The 20,032-nt window shown below is 43.9% G+C and overlaps 1 protein-coding gene across 2 annotated transcripts in view; it reads right to left on the bottom strand.

Moving 5' to 3' along the window:
- SLC26A11 (solute carrier family 26 member 11) overlaps window positions 1-20,032 on the bottom strand; it is a 157,183-nt gene that overhangs the window by 31,853 nt on the left and 105,298 nt on the right. For both annotated transcript variants that reach the window (XM_069199722.1, XM_069199721.1), the window contains 4 exons: window positions 16,322-16,377; window positions 13,921-14,061; window positions 12,250-12,377; window positions 11,766-11,865 (listed from right to left, as the gene is read on the bottom strand). In XM_069199722.1, coding sequence (XP_069055823.1) covers window positions 11,766-11,865; window positions 12,250-12,377; window positions 13,921-14,061; window positions 16,322-16,377 — 425 coding nt within the window. The remainder of the gene's footprint in view (window positions 1-11,765; window positions 11,866-12,249; window positions 12,378-13,920; window positions 14,062-16,321; window positions 16,378-20,032) is intronic.

The raw sequence follows: 20,032 nt of genomic DNA, 5'->3' as shown, positions 1-20,032 counted from the left end.
CTTGATACCGGCATCTGTTGTAAACACTGAACTCTTCTTTGGATCAAAGTTTTTTTAATTTTGGGGCCTGAGCTAACTTACTTTCAACTCAACAAACTCTTGCTTACACACAGGACTTCACACAAACTTAACACCCTTCCTCAATATGTTCCTCAGGTTGGCACTCATTTCTGCAAAATGTTGAATAAACTTATTGTAATGCTCTGCCATTCCCAAGAATTGCATATGTTTGTCCTTAGAGGAAGGCAAAACCATGCCTTGAATAGTGTTGCCCAAGTCTGCTTTTGGAACCAAACCATCATCTGTAATTGTGTGACCCAAGTAATCAATGGTCTTCATGCAAAACCTATATTTTACTAACAAGATGGTGAGATTATGATCACACAACTTACCCAATACTTGTTTCACCTTAGCATCGTGTTCCGCCTCATCCTTCACATATACAAGAAAATTGTCCTGATATTTGCACACACCTTCCACCCTATGTAATACCTTCTCCATGGTCTGCTTGAAGACAGAAGGTGCAGAGACTAAACCAAACAGTAGTATGGTATAACTGAAGGTCCCAAAAGGTGCTATGAAACGCTGTAAGATCCTCTGATGATTCTTTCTGTTGAATTTGATGATAGGCCGAGGTGAGATCTATGGAACTACTCCCCCTTCCCCAGCATCATCAATGATTCTGAAATGGTAGGTAGTGGATACCTATGAACTATCACATTCTTGTTTATTGTCTAAGATCTACACATAATCCCAAATGTCCATCAGATTTTCAAGCCACAACCACCAGGGACAGCCAATCAGTACCCTCGACTTCTTCAATGATATCTCGAGTTTTCAGCTTTTCCAACTCAGTATGCATCTCCTTCTTTATGGCTATAGGGACATTTCGCACCTGACTGCAAAAGACTTTCGTCCCAGGAATTAGTCATATTTTGTGACTATGACCTTTCATGCTACCTAAACCTTCTCCAACAACTTGGGGAAATTCTTTCTTCATTTCATCTTGAAAAGTCGTCCCAGAAAGTTTCTGAATTCCTATCGCATTCACACCATGAATTTTCTTCAAAATGACTAGAGGAGTGTGGTTGTGATCCAACATTACTCCCAATGCTCTCTGGTGTATCCAACTTATTATAATATTTTTTTTTTTTTTTTTTTTTAGAAATATACACCTTTTCTGATGTATAGCGTTCTTCATATTCAATCAACCCCCAAAAATATTCATGTAATTCAATAGTTAGTCTGTGAAACCCCAAATGGGGAAGATTTTCAAACACTTCCTGACCTTCACTCCCCAGACAATGTAACAACAATGAAGTTTTCCTTTCACTAGAAAGACTTGCCCCACAAACGTTGGCATAATGCAAAAACATGTTTTTTCCATTTTGCCCATCTGATAGGAGGGTCACCAGGAGAAGTAAGAAAGAAAGAAGGAGGTATTACATTTTCCATGGTTCAACTCGGATTAAGATTTTAAACACTAAGAAAATAGACTTAAAAGCAATAATGTCAATGGGCACAGCTGGAAAATAGGAGTGTGTTTGTCACTGATCTAGCTGAATGTGCTAATTGTGAAAAATAAGCATAGCTAAATCCAACATGTGGAAGAAAAACTGAAATAAATATTCTTTAATTGTGCCTATCTTTTGTGGAATAAGTTGTTCGCTGTTATAAGTCAACACAGGCGTGTTCATTGTCGCAGTCGTGGAGGTTGAGCAATCCTGAACTCACCAAGTTGTTAGTGGTGTGTTTATATCTGTAGAAGTTGCAAGTGTTGTTGATGATCTTAAAGATAATCACAGGCATGTCTATCAGCGCAGGTGGGTAACTTAAATATAAGCACAGACGTGTTTATCGCCGGAGGTGGTGATCTAAAAAATAAACACAGGCATGTTTATCACCAAAGAAGTCACGCTTCAGAAAGTGGCCTGAATGGAAGCCAAAGACAGCCGCAGATGAGCGTTGCATGTTGTTTCGATGGACCATTGGTCTTGCTACAGTAAAGTGAAAATTCAAAGTATGAGTCTCAGTGAAGATTGCTCAGCAACAATGATGCTGCAGTAGACAATAGGGCTGACAAGAGGCCTCTCAGCAACAGTGATGTTGTAGCCGATGATAGGCTGATAAGAGAGCAGTTATGCCAGAGTTTGGTTGTGCGTGTAGCAAAAAAATGTCAGCATCAAAAGTATACTGTTGGGAGGCAGACACGAGCAAAAGACAGTGAGATTCAAATAATGCTGTGCTGATAAATTAAGGCTTAATATGTTGAGGCGATTCAGATTACACAAATACAAAATCAATAAATCTCCTATTTGATATGCTTGGAGTATAGAATACTGTAGAATCTGGAGATGGGGATGTTGAGCTGCTCTCTTGAAGTGTCCGTTTGTCACCAGTGTAATAAAGAAATGATTTTCATGGAGTTATGCTGGTCCTTTATTGTGGAGCATTTCATCCATGTGTGTGACGCTTCCCAGCTTAACAGCACCTGCTAAGGAATCTTCAATAGAACTTCCAGACTCTGGAACACCCTGCCATGCTACATTCCCTCACTCCTACCATAACAACAAAGCCTATGTTAAAACAAGAATTGTAATATGTACAAAATACCTCAATGAGAGCCTAGGTGACTGTGCGTCTGGTGTGTGTGGAGAGCCATTTGAAGATTTAATTTAATTTAAATTTAATTTTGTAAAGCATTCTGAGGATGTGGCAACAGGATGCGATCAGGGCACTGACTTGTTTGTTCATCAAGAGCTTGTCATCAACAGTGATGCTGAGGTTTCTGGCATGGTCTGTGATCAGAGGACCCAGGTCGTTGGCCACCAGGAAGAGTGCCAGATGGAGTGTTTTTTTTAAAATAAATGTATTTATTAATTATTGCATACATACAGAACAAAATACAACTCAAAAGGCCCTCCGTTACAACAACAAGTTATAACTCAAAGCAGCCCCCCTCAGCCTCAGAATGAGTCCAGTTCGACAGGGCTCCAAGTTCCCAGCAATGTACTTCAAGTTCTGTAGTATTACCACCGGCCCTGGTCATCAGCCAGCAAAACCAGTACAGTCCACATGTAAAGTCCAGGAGGGGTGTCATTACCAAATATCAAAGCCTATACAACAACAAGAAGAGAGTAACAAAGAAGAGAGACAAAGAAGGCAGGCAAAGCGCACAAACCAGAGTGCACCAGCCAGCTTCAGCTATGCACAGACCACAGCACGAACAGGGGGAGTAAGGGAGAGCCTCAGGCACGAGCAAACACACATCATTCCTCCTGCTCATTTAAGGACGCCAGGTATGCACGCAGGGGAGCCCAGATATCCTTCGGTCTAGGGCCTAGGGCCTTCAAGCATAAGTTCCCAGAAAGTCATCAGCTGATCTTGGCAAAAGGCAGCATCACGTAACCATTCAGACCCCCGCGGCGCCCGTCCCCTACCCAAACACATGGCAACCCTGCGCTTCGCTAGCAACAGAAGCAGTCCCACTAACCTTCTATGAGGCCCAGTGATCTCATTCACACACCCAAGCAGCGCAACCCTGGGGTCGACGGGCATCTCTGATCTCGTGAACTCAGCGATTATATGCAAAACCTCCACCCAGAAGGCGTAGACCTCTGCGCAGTCCCATGCAAGATGCAGAAAACCAGCGTCGGGGCACGACAGCGCTCACAGCACGCATCCGCACGCAGACCCATGGAGTGAAGCCCGCTAGGCGTGTGATACAGTCGATGCAGGAACTTAAAGTGCAGCAGCCGCAGCCTGTAATTCGGGGACAGCGCTCTCATGTGCGCGCAGCAACTCCGCCACGTTTCCTCAGTGATAGGTTCACCCACATCCCTCTCCCATGGGGCCCTAGAGGACGCCCCAATGCCACCCCGCTGTTCCTGAATGCAATTATATAATTTGGTAACTCGTTTTTGGGATGACCGCGCGCAGCACAGCACCTCCAAAACACTACATTCCGGGGGAGCCTCCGGTACACCAGGGAATTGAGCCCGCAGCATAGCACCAACCCTGAGAGCGTACATCCGCTGCAGCGCAGTGACGCTCCCACCACCAAGTGCCTCCGAAGGAGTAATCAAACGACCATCCACAAACCAATCTCCCAGCTCCGTTAAGCCTGAAGAAAGCCACGCACTCCCCCATCCCGAAACATCTGGGCATCAGCAACCGCCATTACGGGCAGCGAGGGAGCAAACGGTATATCGACTCCAGAAAACTGCATCAGCACCCCCCATGCTCTTGCCGTGTCGACACCCCTGGGACGAGGCCGAGCCGACCTCCCGAGCACACACATCAACCCATCCGGCCACACCGCGTCACTTTCAGGTGCCAAGTGCGGTAGATATCGAATCGGGCGCAACCAATAATGTGCAAAGTGCGCTTGCGCACAGATGGAGTTCTTATTTTCAAGGATCAGGATCTTCATTTTTTTTGTATTGAGTTTGAGGCAGTTCTCTCACATCCAGTTTGCTACGTCAGACATGCAGGCAGTGAAGTTGATTCCTAGTGGTGTTGTTCGTGTTGGTGAGGGAGAGGATGAGCGGAGTGTCATCAACATAGGAGACAATGTTGATGTGTATTCTTATGATGTGGGCAAGAGGTCCCAAGTAGATGTTGAAAAGGTTAGGCTGGTGTCGAAGCCCTGGGGAACTTCGCAGTTGAGTTGCTTGAGTTCGGAGGAGAAAGTGGAGAGTCTGACCCATTGTGTCCCGTTGGAGAGGAAGGATGCGATCCAACTTAGGGTGAGTCCTTGGACTCCCGATTCCTGAAGTCTGGAGATGACGGTGTGCTGTGGAAGACAGTGTTGAATGCTGTGAAGTGTTTCAGCAGGATAAGTGCAGTTGTCTCTCCTCTGAGCATGATTGAGTGGATATCCTCTATTACTGCAAAGAGGACAATCTCCATGCTGTGGTTGCTGCAGAATCCTGATTGGGTGTAATCCAAGAGGTTGTGCTGCTCAAGATGAGCAGAGAGCTACTTGTTGATATCTAATCCAGAACTTTGGCTGGGAAGGGTAGGAATGGGATGGCTCTGTATTTGCAGAGGTCCTTGGGATTAGCTGAGGGTTTCTTTAGCAGAGCAGTGACCTCTGCATGTTTCCAGCTGTCAGGGAAGTATCTGCTGAGGATAGAGGAATTTATGATGGTAGTAAGGTTGGCGCTGATCAGTGCTCTTCCTAGGTTGTACATGTTGTGAGAGCAAGGGCCTGTGGGGGACCTTGAGTGGATGGTCTGCATGATTCTGGTGGTGGTATCTGTGGGAAAGGGGCTCCAGATTGTTAGAAGGCAGGGTGCTCCAGGTGGTGGTAGGTTTCGTGATGATGCCCTCTATGGTGGGTTGTGGTGTAAGGTTGAAGTAGATTTTAAGGATTTTGTTATGAAAGAAGTCCAAAAGGTTGTCACAGATGATTTGCGAGGAGGTGATGATGTTGGTGGCGGCTGTCTTGTTGGTGAATTCCTGGAGGATGGTGAAGAGTTCTCTGTCGTGTTGGAGCAGGATTCGAGTCTGAGATGGTAGCCGCTTTTCTGGCTTCTTTGATCTGTGTGTGGTAGCTTCTGAGAGGGGATTTTTAAGTGTCCCTGGAGGTGTTGTCTCGGCTGTCAAATCTCGGCTCTCAAACTGGAAGTAGTCTTTGTGGGTTTCCAAACGATATTATTATACCTTTACAGTAATAAAGCAAGCAGGGAAGTTCTGGTGGTGACCTGGAACACTATTAACTGCTGGCTCAGCACACTGCGAGACTAAGTGGCATGAGAGATTCATGAGGGAATCACCCCTATGACACAGAGCCTGGTGACAGGAGATCCCCCAACTGAGTAGCTTTACGGGATGGGATGCCATTGGGATATCTAAGATAGGCAATCTATGGGAACCATCTTGTATTAACACCTTTCAACAGCTGAAAGGGACTTTGAGCTCCGTAAAAAAAAAAAATTCCACTACCTTCAAATCCAGCACGCCATGACAAAATCATCTAAGCTCCTCTATGAGGTGCGGGAGCCGCCTAACTAAGGAATGGCAGGGGGGGGAAACATTTTTTCATACATTTATAGAACAATAAGAGTGAACACTCTAGACCTATTACAAACACTTTGAGCCAGGTAGGAAGAAGATCTGGGGCCACTTGAGGAGGAAGACTAGGTGGGATCACAAATGTCAGGGAACAGGTTATACCGACGAGATTACATCTGAATCAATGTAACTACTTTCAGCCTTACACTTGCACAGATACACAAAATGGGGAGAAGTCCTACACTGGACGGCACAAAATGTTGCCTACACAGAGGCACCTTTAAGAACATAATCTGGGTGTGTCCAATCATATCCAGAAACTGGAGCAGAGTACAGGCAACCACTGAGGCGACCTGCAAAGATGGCAATTCTGGGAATATGTTGAGGTGGGATGGAAAGTGGCCTGGGAAAAGGACTGGTGCCTCTGGGCATGATGATTGCCAAAAGAGAGACTGCCCGTAACTGGAGCTCTCCAACTACCCCAATGATGTCAGAGTGGACTAGAGCAATGGACTTCTATGCTGCTGTTAAGGAATCTGTCTATCTGGACAGGGGGTGCCCAGCAAAATACAAAGAAATGTGGTCCTCATGGTGAGAGAAGATGAAAAATGGGAAGGGAGGGTCCAAGAGACCCGGAATCTGGGGTGGGCCGATGAGGACCAGGAGCTGCAGTCAATCTATAGATGTGTAACAAAGGTCAGGTATGATTAATATAATTTCCAAAACTGAGCTGTAATGTTTATATTTTGCATTATGTTTTGTAATCATCTTCTGATTTTCTTGATGAGCAGCCAATAAAAAGAGTTTCAAAAAAATATATGTAAGACCCCCTGGCTTGGTCAAAGATTGGTAGAAATGGATTTGATTTGTCAAACTACCAAGGATGACACTGCATTTTTATTGCCATGTGTAAGCAACAAAATAAACAACCACATTGCCACTAGTATCATGTGGGGCTATTCACAAACCTAAGTTGGACATATGAGCAATTTACATGTGCAACTTTACTCTTCCCAGTAACTTTACTACCTAGCTATTCCTAGGTTAAAGTTGCTTGAAAGAGTAGAGTTACTACTAAACAAAACAGCATTACGTCCAGCACCACACATGGCCAACACCTGGTACTGCAAAACCCACCCATAGAAAACAAGAGAGGAAAGGAATTAAATGTAAAGGAGGGGAGGCTTCTATGCAGTAAATTATAGGGAAAGTAAAAAAAAAGTTTCTTAAACTTAGAAAAAGCATGCAAAAATATTTTTATCTTATTATTGTAACTTAATTTTATGTATTTATTTTAAATTTAGAACCAAAGAAGAAATGTATCAGCACTATTGAATTCATTGTAAAATAAATCTCTATATTAAAATTATTTTTCTCAAGTTTAAATTAAGAAAATCCAGCCAGAAGTCAAATAAAATACATTTGTATGCATTAATAAATATTACAAGTTATGCATACAATTAAATACAAGTAATGCAATTATAGTTTAATAAAACATATTGTTAAAATAAAATCTAAACTAAAATGTAAAATAATTATTTAAAATAATCGAAAATATAAATAAATAGAATTGAATGCCAATAAAAATATGGAAATAGCACATATGTTTTATTTTAAAATATTTTATAACCTTTTTGCATTCAAAAATTAATTTAAGTCTCAGACTTTACTGATTTCTTTGGGAGGGTGTTCCAGTACCAGTGGATGGGGATGTGTTGTGCTGGACTTACTTCAGCTCTGAGCTGGAGTAATGTACTACCATTTTGGGTCCATTTTAGCTGTAGTAACTTTAGACGTGCAGTTTGTGAATAGCAATGGGCTTACTCTTTTGTGGGAGGGTACACAACCTTCCTTAAACATCTTCCTAACCCTCTGTTAAACCTTTCCTTAGTCTTCCCTATTACACTTCCCTTTAGCAGTAAGTATTTCCCATTTTTCAGCCACTTCTCTGTTTTGCTTCCTCTTTTACAACTACAACAAATACTTGCATGTGCAGAGACTACGCACTTGATGCTGAGATGACTGCACATAAACAAATTGGGGAGTCAGAGGTGTAAAATCCACATGTAGATTTGGGAACAGCATTTTGCTTTTGTTTGTAGTATTATGTACTGATTCATCAACGACCCATAATCACTCTGTTACCATACACCCAGTTACACCATACCCTCATTCACAACAATACTCTCATGCACTCCCTCTCATCAAGCATCCAATCACAGTCGTTCACCCAAGACATTCACTCACACACTCACATCAACACATATGTATTTAGCCACTTATAGTGTTATACATGAAAGTTTCACTTTATATTACCTACATGGGACGTGAGATATAAAAACGCACAGCCATTAACTGCAGACCAAAACCCTATTCAAACTTAGCAACCAAAGCAGAAGTAAATGTAAAAGCATGAATCTGTCAGAAATTGCTTATGCATGGAATAAAATGAGGTTCTTTTTGAAGGCTTAAGGGAGAAGAGATTTCTCATGACCTACAACACCAGACAGAAGGTATTAGAAAATGGAAAGAGTCAAACTTTAAAGAAATGACACCCCAGACCCTGCTACTCAGTAATATCTGAACACATTGCTCAATTAGTGTGTTTGCGCCCTCATAGGGAGAATGTGGATGTTTAACGCAAACACCAACATCTATTTGCACTCTGGTTTCCTTCTTGAAAGTGCACCGCAGACAGCACCCATAGCTATCTCAAACAAGAAACAGCATGAATACGATCAAAGGAGCCAGTCACTGGAGAGGTCAAAATACTACACAGTATGATGATGGAGTCAGAGATTTCAGTAAACTGCACAGGACTGAAAGGGAATCAGAGTTAATTACACTACATAGGACAGTGATGGAGTCGTCAAAGAGCTTAGACATCTGGACAAAACAATCTGGGAACTCTAACATACTGTACAAAGAAGGTGGGAGGAGCAGGCAAAGACTTTTCATCAGAAGTGTTGGAGGATGCATGAGCTGCAGTATGGAGAAGCAGCCCTCCTAACGACCCCTCACAACCAAGTGAAATTATGTAGACATCTGCAGTAATACTGTGAACTGATCCAAAAATGTCACAGCCAGCCAGTACCTTAGGTGATTCTCCAGAACACGCCAACAGCTGAAGTGAGCTGACCCAATATATGTTGGATGTTGAAGTGACATGATACCTTCCAGGTAGCTAAAGCGGTCTTTGGTCAGAAATTCAAATGTGCAATTTTTCCAACTTCACTTAAAAGGGGATGTCTTACTCTGCTGTCTCCCCAGTACAGACATGCAGAGACAGTGAACAACCTGGCAAAGTAGGGACATCAGATGTGTAGCTCAGAGTGAACCGAAATATCACAGGTATAATAACATCTTTTCTTCTAAATACCAAAATTTGGAGTGGAGGCATGGACAAGGGGGCCAACTTTGCAGATGAATGTTACTGCAATCTGCGCCAAACCCCATCAAATTCTGCTCTGGGAAGGTGCAGCTGACTGCTGGCACTGACGAACAGTGCTCTCCACCCTCTTCTGACCCTGTAGGAATCTTTGGAGTGGGCACTTGCTTGTGCCGTTCACTGGGCCTGTGTTGGTCACCTGGTGGCACCTGGTGGGTGAGGTGACTGGGACCTGCCAGACTAGTGGGCAGGATGTCACAACCTAGGTTACAAAACTGGGGTACATATACAAGAAAAGGTCTGGTGTACAGCTGCAACCTGGGGAACAGCTGGTGAACCCTGCCGACAGAGGTGGCTGGCTCAAGTGTGAGGGAGACTTTGAGGGTATCTGTGGGGCTAGGGCGTGCACCTGCCAAGGAGCAGAACATACTGAAACTGACACAGACAGGTCCACCTGTTGCTCTGTAGATTGCTCTGCTCTTTCCAATGAAACCCTTCCTCCTAGTGTACACCCATGAAGGGGGTTCTTGAGTTTGTCCTGAGCAGTGTTTGTATAGAGTGACTGACCCTTCATTCCACAGTGGGCATTAGGCTTGTCTATTGGCCTCTACTGGGTGGATGCCTGCAACGCTTCTCCTCTGGAGCAAGTGTATATAGAGTATGGGTGCAAAAAGAGGACTGAAACACCATTGGGACTAACACACACACACGGACATCCCCACTAAGACACACCAGACAGACTGGGAGTAGCCTGCAGTATTTGGTGTTGTGAATCCAGAAGACTGAGGGAAGAACTAGTCCTGGATGGAGCAGTTTGCCGGAGAATTAGAGGAAAATAAACACTTCAGGGCCCCTCTACAGAACACATTTTTTCAGTGAGAGCATGGTGACAGATGCCAGTGTGAATAAGCTGCACATCCAAACCAAAATAAAACAATTCTACATGGCACCGTCTGGACCAGCCCAGCTCATGCAGAATGGGGAACTGACCTTGACGGAGGTTAATCTACAAGTCATCCAGCTTGCATGTGCCTTGCTGTGCCAAGACCTTAGCAATGTGGTGGATTGGGTCCTGTCAGCAGAGTCTTGAATTTTGGATGCACAATGGTCCATCTGGTTCAACTCAATGAGACAGGTGGAGGAGAGAGCAGAAGATGTGGAGGGAAGAGCACAGCAACAACCTGTGCTTAGTGGGATCCTAGAGCTATCAAGAGAAATTTCTGCACACATGGTTTTTGACGTGGGCACCAGCTGAGGAGTTATGAACATGCTCATCATCGAATAGGCACTCTAGGCCCTAGTTCAGAAATCCCCTACCTAGTATCGACCATGGAACTTATTAGCTAGGTGACTTATCTCTATGGACTGTGAAGGCATCCCTAAGGTGGCCAGGAGCTAAAAGAAGTTCTTAATGAGTTAACTAAAGTAATGCTGTCCCCAACTATACAAGAAAAGTCAAACATCAGAGAAAGACCTTTGTGGCAGTCAAACTGAAACTCAGACCGCTGCAATTGGACTACCAGCTACTATACCCAGCAGTCTGAAGGTGAAGCTTCACAGCAAGCCTCACTACTTTCAGACACCAAAATCCACACGGGACTCGGTAATAGAGTGAAAGGAATTGCATAGAGGGCTAGCCTGCAACAAGACCAAACAGCATGTGGATTTTGGTGGTGATCTCTGGGCACCGAGCAGAAAAGGGAACCAAGAGTGACCAAAACTCTGATTTGGCAAAGGCGACCACAAATACCTGAGTACTGAGCGATCAGGCCCATCTGACACTGACAGGAGCGAACCACACATGGAGCAAGAGCCACACATACTGGCTAATGCAAATGGAAATAAGCACTGTCAGAAATCATCGTCTTTGACTATACTCATATCATGTTACTCTCTCACTCTCCCCTATCCTAATGCTCACGTGCAAGCACATACCGTCCTCACATTGGTTATTCCATTTTTGAGGCACTGCTGGTTCCGCTCCTTGCAAAGAGTTCTCACTTGGACAAAGTAAGTTAAAGAATGGCCCTGGGTCAGCATGGAGCACATCAGCTTAAGTCACTGGAAGAGATTACATAAGAATATGAATATGGGTTTTTTCCAGTATGGGGAATGCATTAACCCTATTAAAAGGGACCAGATGGAATTAGGTTTGAATAATAGATGACTTTGGGGTAGAAGTGTGGGATAGGGTCCTAGGGTGAGGTGATACTAGTTAAAATTTATTTTCCTTAAAGTGTGTTCGACAAACAAAATTAGCAAAGGATGAGTGCCCGTTGACACATAGATACTCTCCTACAGTCCATGTCCCAAGTTAAGATACTGGGTACGGAGTCCAATCATACAAGTCAAAGATTACCTTCAAGTGCTCCCTCGTATATCATGTTCCTGATGTATTCAATTGACAGGAAACTCAACCCACCCTGTGGTTGTACAAGAAGACACTTCTGGTGAGAGACCTGTGGAAAAAGCAAACGAGGCTGTCAATGTGGAGTTTTCAGAGGTTTGGTTGTATTATTTGACCTCGGAACCAGTTAATAATGGCAGCCATTTCTCCTGACAGAAGAGTAATAACTAACACTGTTGACTGGCTCCAAGGCCAGCGTGCTTACTCTGCCATCCTCCTCTCATGCTCCACAAAACTATCACCTGTCCCCTCACAAGCGCTGAGGAGGAGGGGCTATACTTAGAGTTAGGTTGGCTGTTTCCTCTCTCAACATTCCCATCAATGAGCTAATGCAGAATGAACACAGCTGGGACCCTCCCTCCGGCACTCTTTTAGATGGTATTTATAAACACATGCATTATGTACATATCATCGCCGTTTGAGGCCTGTTACCCACCTTTGTCGGGGGCCTGGCGATGGGGTATAGGGTAAGGATGCCTGAAACAATCACTCCAGCTATGACGCCATAGTGCACCTCCCAAAGACCGAGGAGGAACGTGACACAAAGAGGAATGAGGTCCAGCTCTGAGGGTGAAAAGAAAAAAGAAAGGTCAAATGCTTTCTTGGCACAGGGTAACTATATACGATTTATGGAACCCGGTGCTCAAATCCCTAACAAAAAATAAACAGTACTGACCGAAAATACTACATCATCTGGAAGAAGAATCTAAAACAAATCATGTTGTAATTGCTGCAAGGAGTTTCCACGTTAAAGTAACTACTCTTCGAATGAGCACATAGTGCCAGGTTAATGTTTATCACTGTCAGAAACGCAACAGGTAAGGAAAAATATTAAATGTTATATTTTTAGCAACTGTTCAAAGCTTAGAGCATTTATTGTTTTGAAAATTTAAGAAGGGTTTGAGGAATTGTACTTTTTTCCTGATTAGGTGTTTCTTGAGGCTGCTTGGCCTCTTGTTTGTTTTACTACAGTTTTTGTGCGTGCTTGTCAGACTTATGTTTTATTTCGTTTTAAACCAGTGGTTTGCATTTGATACTCTGCAAGCCTGCTGATTTCCCCGACCTGATCTCTGGGCTTTATATCACTTTTACCTGACCACTGTGGAAATTCTGCCAAAATACCCTCGTGTTACAGTGGTATCTGACCCAGTGATAAGCCCTTCCCTTTACCATGCAGGTTCGTGCGTCCTGTGTCCGCTGGTGCTGCTTCTGTACACATAAGTATATGTACTTTATTTATAAATCCTATAAGACTGTACTGTCAACCTACAGAGGGTGCTATAAAATATAAATCAGAACATCTATATAAAAACCTGAGTATATATGTGACCTACAACACACAAAATTACATTACTGGTACTAAAGGCACATTTGTATAACCATTGTGTTACCAGACACACAATGGCTGTACTGCACTAAAATATTACTATACACACAAGTTTGTAATAATGCAGACAATATTGTATTACCATACACCCAAAGACACCAAACTCAACATTAATAAACAACCAGCTAGGTTTCGGCCTGCCTCGGTCAAGCAGAAGTTGTGAAAGCAGCTTGAGAAAGCACCGTGTCAATCATGATTCATGTACACAAATAAAAACAATGAAAAGCAGATCCTGTTGTCTGACTGCTTTTTCATGAGCACAGATTAGTGTCCTTAGTTACAGAAAGTGTTTCTTTGTCAGCTCAACTTGAGCAGGTCAATGTGATGCTGTGACACTTAGCCAACAAGTGCCCATAGCTGTACCCCTCACACTGAGACGCAATATCTTGCTCTAATGCAGCCCAGTGCAAGGAGTAGGATTTTCCTGTCAGTAGACTCAGTTCTATTCTCAGGGCCCGGTTAGACACAGCACTGTTCTCTTCATGTGCCCAGGTGTTTGGAACTGTACCACTTGTACTGCAAGCGGTAGGTAACCAGCCTGCCAGACATGAAAAGATCTTCTGTCTTGTAGCATCAATGCCTTCCAGGAATAAGCAAATATGTTTGATTATTCGTACTGTCTAACTCCTCCTTGAAGATGGCTTATGGTTCGCCACCCCTCGAGTGGTGGACCCCACATTCTTGCAACATTTGAAATGCACTAGTTTGCCATATACATACTTTTGACCTTCCAGAGGGTCTTGAAGATGGAGACGTCAAACATGGGGGCAACAGCACAGATAATGACGGCAGCGAGGGCGGCGTTGGGAATATAGTAGAAGAGCGGGGTCAGGTACGCCAGTGAGAGCAAGACAATGGCACCTGGGAAAAGAAGAAGAAGAAGACAATAATGTTACACCTATAAGGCTAAAGCCGTCTGGGCTTAGCCCTTGGAGGTCCCCTCAAAACCACCACCAATAGAACCACTGAAATATCCTAGACAGATTAGACACTGTTGACACTGCACAACAATTAATTCGCACCAGAAGACCGGTTTTATATCTTTAATCAGTGGCACAATATGTGACATTGAGTCCTTCGCCACTTAGGACAGGTGCACAGTTTTCACTGCAAGGCTACCATGCAACTCTTTCCCAGGAGCTTCCGTATTTGATTTCAGAGTGCCAATAATTTTTACAATGTAATCTAAAACGTTCATATTCATCGATGCAATTATCGCCGACTTCCAAAGTGTCTTTATTCTGACAACCTTTATTCAGGCACAGCATAACCTTGGAAGAAAGACTTCGGACCAGATTAAAAGAAAAGACATAAATACCCTGTGTGTAAGGTTGTATTTCCTGTAGGTTGTGTGGCAGGTATTTTCTACGTCAAGAAATCTCATACCTTACACACAATTAAGAAAGGGAAGTATGATAGGTACTCACCCCCACTTTTTTCACCACTTACAACTATTATGTTTAGGTGCATGTTCAACAGTATAGCAAATGTGAGAAGATCACTGCGCATGCTTGTGAATACCTAAAGGACTTGTTGAAGTTACGGCTACCACCTGTCCCAGAAAACATACCGGCCGTCTATTAAACTTTTAAAGTTCTGCAAAGGCATGGATATAATTCTTTAGTAGAACTTTATATGAAGTTGTCAATATTCATTTCTAACATGGCCTTTCTATCTTTTTACACTTTGATGTCAGGGTTCATTAGGGAAACTGTAGAACACATACATGTTTAAGTGTTTTGTGTACACTTATTGTTTAAAGTATGTACTGATAAGGAGGCAAATATTGGCTTTGGATTTTTGTTTATGGTCTGTCTGGCTTGAGCGAGCAGCTGCTTCCAGACAATTATGGGAGCATCACTAGAAAGGGGCTTTGACTCTGCCCAGATGTTGGGAGCCAGGAGTACATGTTTTGATGTGTCAGCCTTGTGTGCTTCTTCAAAAAAAGTGCTTTTCCTCCACACAGCTGTGATCATTTTGTTTATTTATCCAGCTGCCTAAACATGAGCTTTAAGTGGCACACACATGACACTGGAATGCTATTAAAGTGTCTTAGATAATTTATGTTGTTTTTTAATGGCAGCTACTGAGATGGGAGGAGGGCAGTCATTAACCTGCATTGATTTTTAGGTCTGGACTTTTTGGCACTTGACATTTAAACCTACACCAACATTATTCTACAGTTTTTTGCTTCCACACTACATAGCTATTCCCATGCTATTTACTTGCAATGCAGCACATTACCATATAATATTCATTTTAAGCCAGACCTATTGGCATTGCTTGTTCTAATTTGGATATTGGCAGGGACATTAAAAAATACTGGTCATGCTGGTATAAAACAGGCCAGGTGGCATCCTTAGGTGGCGCATTTGCTTTGCTCCCTACAGCAGGGAATCCTGCTTCCTCATTTGTTAAGCCTGCACATCTTGAAGATTTACTGTAGTCCTGGGTGCAGTCTCTGCACACACCCATTGTGAATCACAATCTGGCCTTTTTGCTTTCCTGACCAGAAGAGTTGCCAGACCAGAATAATCGTGCACTCGAGTGATATTACAGAAATCTTCACCATTGAATAAAGACCCTTCAGAAAGGGAGGTGGATGCAAGTCCCGGGTGCCTTTCTGTGCACACTTACAGTGTACACATTCAGTGCTATATGTGTGCAATTCTAGGGGACAAGTTAGAGTAAGAAAAAATCATGCCCAGTGTAAGGTGGGCACAGGGACGGGGACAAAATAATAATAATAAGGCTGATTTACATCTTCTTGTCTCTCGGTGATAACTGAATGTTTTGTTATTTAATAATAGTAATTGCATGTACAGCAAGGTTGGCGAGTTTAGCAGTTCAGGCTGAACAATACCTTTTGAGATACACAATGCTGACAGCATTTGATCATGTTTAGCGTGTCTCTGCCATTGCAGAACAGACGATCCACTTGAAGTGTGTTCAGAGTAATTATCAGGGAACTAGATTATTTCATGTTTTTTCCACCATTCACTGTTTTACTCTATCCAACACCAGAGCTGGAAAAATAACACTGATCTAGAGGTTACAGGGTGAAACATCAACTTAGATCACTGCGCCAGCAAGATTCAAGGTGCAAAGCAAGGCCACCTACCTGTTAGCAGCCCTCCAGCTGGTGTGCACACTCCTGTTTGAGAATTCACTGACGTCCTAAAACAACACAGAAATAATTACAGTAGACCTACTGAAAATTAAAAAAATAACTGAAAAGAGTGAATATGATATGGTGCATCTGTGCGACTGCCAGTGGTAGTAACGGCCTAGAGTTTGTGAATTGTTATAGTGCTTCCCAGGGGTCTTTAACCACTGCAGTGCATTTCATTAGGTTGCTAACTGTTGTAGTTCTTCTTTCCTCCTGACTTATGTTTGGCCCCATTGCTCTATAGTGCCCAATGCTCATGGTACAAAGCCACACTCTGGTGTTTGTGTACGTGTGGAAAACTACAAGAGACTACAATACAGAACATAGTGGCTTCCATCATAGCCACAGAGCTCATCCATCCGAGACGTGAAGCCCTTTTTCAGGCAGTGCCCATACTTTGCACACACCGCCAGCCTCTTCTGCTCCTGAAAACGTGGATGTTCAAGAGATTCTGAGCACCACATCTCCACATGAAAACGGTGCGTAAAGCCCTGAAGAAGTTCTTATGAACAAAACGTGTTGGCTAAAACAGAAAGTTGAATCATGTCTCTATAAAATGCAATGAATGTGAAGAAATGTATCAAATAAAGACTAACTTTTAGTACTCCACAAGGGATCATCATGTGATTGCAAAGGACTTCTAAGTCCATTTATATGTTCTTAAGGTAGCCTTAATTTGAGTTTGGACTTTACAGAGGCCACCCCCATAGCGCGATCGGAAGAGAAGTGTTTGCATTTCTCTTCCAATCGGGGGTGGGGGCGGGTGGAGAAACATGAAAGGAAAGGAAAGGCATTTCCTTTCCTTTCATGTCTTTCTGAGCATTTCTGCAGCCCGATCGTAAAGCGATCGGGCTGCAGAAATGCCCACTAGACACCAGACGTATTTTTTTTTTTATATATTGGCATGAGGGGAGCGACCCTTTGAGCATGGTTCGCGCCCCAAGGGGGCAATTTTTCATTAGGCCTTTTCTGCCCCCCGTGGGGCAGATCGGCCTATTGTCATTAGGCCAATATTCCCCAGGGGGGAGCGGGGGGGGGGCATAAGCCACTAGACACCAGGGAGGTTTTTTTTTTTTTTTTTTTGCATATAAAGGGGAGTGACTCCTTATGCAGGGGTCACTCTCCTAGGAAGCAATTATTTATGAGGCCTTTTCTGCTCCCCCTGGGGGCATACTGGTCTATTCTTTTTATATAGGGCGAGCAGAAGTCACTAGGCACCAGGGATGATTTAAAAAAAATTATTTTAGAGGTGGGGATCGACCCCTTAGACAAGGGTCACTCACCTGGGGGGGAAAATTCTTTTTACTCCATTTCTGGCCTATTTTTATTAGGCCAATCTGCCCCCAAGGGGGGCAAAAACCACTACACACCAGGGATTTTTTTACATCAGTTTCACACAAGGGGAGCGACTCCCTAGGCAAGGGTTGCTTCCCTGGGGGGGGTGAATTTATTTTAGGCCACTTCTGCCCCCCTTGGCGGCGGATCGGCCCATTTTAATCAGACCAATATGCCCCCAAGGGGGGGGCAGAAACCACGAGGCACCAGAGACTTTTATTTTTTACAGATGTGGAGTGACCCCTTAGGCAAGGGTTGCTCTCCTGGGGGACAAATTTATTTTAGGCCATTTCTGCCCCCCCCCCGGGAGCAGATTGGTCTATTTCTATTAGGCCTATCTGTCCGCAGGGGGGTAGAAACCACTCAGACACTAGGGATTGCTGTGTGAGTGTGTGTGTGTGTTTTGTTTGGGGGGGCAGCTCCTTGGGCAAGGGTCGCTCCCCATGGGGACACATTACTGTTTGCCATTTCTGGCCTCCCTGGGGGCAGATCAGCCTATTTTTGTAAGGCCCATCTGCCCCAAAGGAGGGCAGAAAGCCCACCACAGACCAGGGAAGAATTTGTTTTTTTTGTTAAAAAGAGGGTGGAGGTATGGCCCTACTCCCACCCCAAATAAATGGGAACAAAGTTGCTCTGCCCACCAGATGGCAGATGGGGCAATTACCCTCGACCCAATCCCTGGGGGGCAGAAAGCCTACTACATGCCAGAGTTAAAATAAAAAAATAAAAATAAATAAATTGTGGGGTGGTGGCTACCAACCAGTATGGGCATGGTTATGCCCCCTAACAGTGTTTCAGCTCCCCCCCACACACTAAAAGATCTTATCCGAACGGCAAGGAAAACCACATGTGATTATTTTGGGTTTTGATTTTAAATTTGTGCCATGAGAGCTTGGCTAACTCTCAAAACCGTCCCACTTGGAATGGTGAGGGCTGCACTTTTTGGACTTTGGGACGCTGCCAGGTAGAAACATCTACGAGACCTCGACACATCTGAAAATCTGGGTGAGTCCAGGGTGGTGTGCTTGACACACACCTCACACAATTGTTCTACCCACAATGCCCTACAAACCACCAACTTTGCTTGAAATCACACATTTCCCCCACTTTTTTGTGATGGAACCTTCCGGAGTCTGCAGAAAATCCACAAAATTCCCAGCACCCAGCATTGTTGCATCTACACCGATAAGAAGTCTGCCCCACTTGTCAGCCTAGAGACGTTTTTTTTCAAACTGCCCTTTTGGACCTGCTATGGTTCCCCCTCAATTTCAACATGTTTTTGGCTACACAAGTGAGGTAACATTTCTATCGGGAGATTCAGGGGAACATTGGGTGGTAGGAAATTTGTGCTGGTACAGTGATCCCACACAGAAATGTGGGAAATTTTTTATTTTTTTTGCTAAATTTGAGGTTTGCTGAGGATTCTGGGGGATCCACGCAAGTCATACCTCCCTGGACTCCCTTGGGTGTCTAGTTTTCAGAAAGGTCTGGGTTTGGTAGGTTTCCCTAGATTGCTGCTGAGCCCAGGACCAAATAACGCATGTGCACCCCCTGCAAAAACAGGTAGTTTTGTATTTTTTATAATTTTGATGTGTCCACGTAGTGTTTTGGGGCATTTCCTGTCACGGGCATTAGGCCTATCCACACAACTGAGATACCATTTTTATCACAAGCCCTGGGTGAATGCTGGGTGGAAGGAAGTTTGTGGCTCCCCTCAGATTCCACAACTTTGCAGCACCGAAATGTGAGAAAAAGGTGTTTTTTTGCCAAATGTTGATGTTTGCTAAGGATTCTGGGTAACAGAACCTGGTGAGAGCGCCACAAGTTACCCCATCCTGGGTTTCCCTAGGTGTCTAGTTTGCAGAAATGTCCAGGTTTGCTAGGTTTTCCTAGGTGCCAGATAAGCTAGAGGCCAAAATCCAAAGCTAGGCATTTTGCAAAAAACAGGTCTGTTTTCTTTGGGAAAATGGGATGTGTCAATGTTGTGTTTTGGAGCATTTCCTGTTGTGGGCATTGGGCATACCCACACAAGTGAGGTACAATTTTTTTTCAGAGACTTGGGGGATTGCTGGGTGGAAGGAAATGTGTGGCTCCTCTCAGATTCCAAAACTTTTGAACACTGAAATGTGAGGAAAAAGTGTTTTTTTGTCACATTTTGAGGTTTACAAAGGATTCTGGGTAACAGAACCTGGTGAGAGCCCCACAAGTGACCCAATCCTGGATTCCCCTAGGTGTCTAGTTCTGAGTAAATGCACATGTTTGGTAGGTTTCTTTAGGTGCAGGCTGAGCTAGAGCCCAAAATCCACAGCTAGGCACTTTCCAAAAAAC

Source organism: Pleurodeles waltl, chromosome 7 (genome assembly GCF_031143425.1).
Source record: "Pleurodeles waltl isolate 20211129_DDA chromosome 7, aPleWal1.hap1.20221129, whole genome shotgun sequence".
Lineage (NCBI taxonomy): Eukaryota > Metazoa > Chordata > Amphibia > Caudata > Salamandridae > Pleurodeles > Pleurodeles waltl.
Note: the sequence above shows the minus strand (reverse complement) of the source record. Positions and strands in the feature narration are given on the sequence as shown.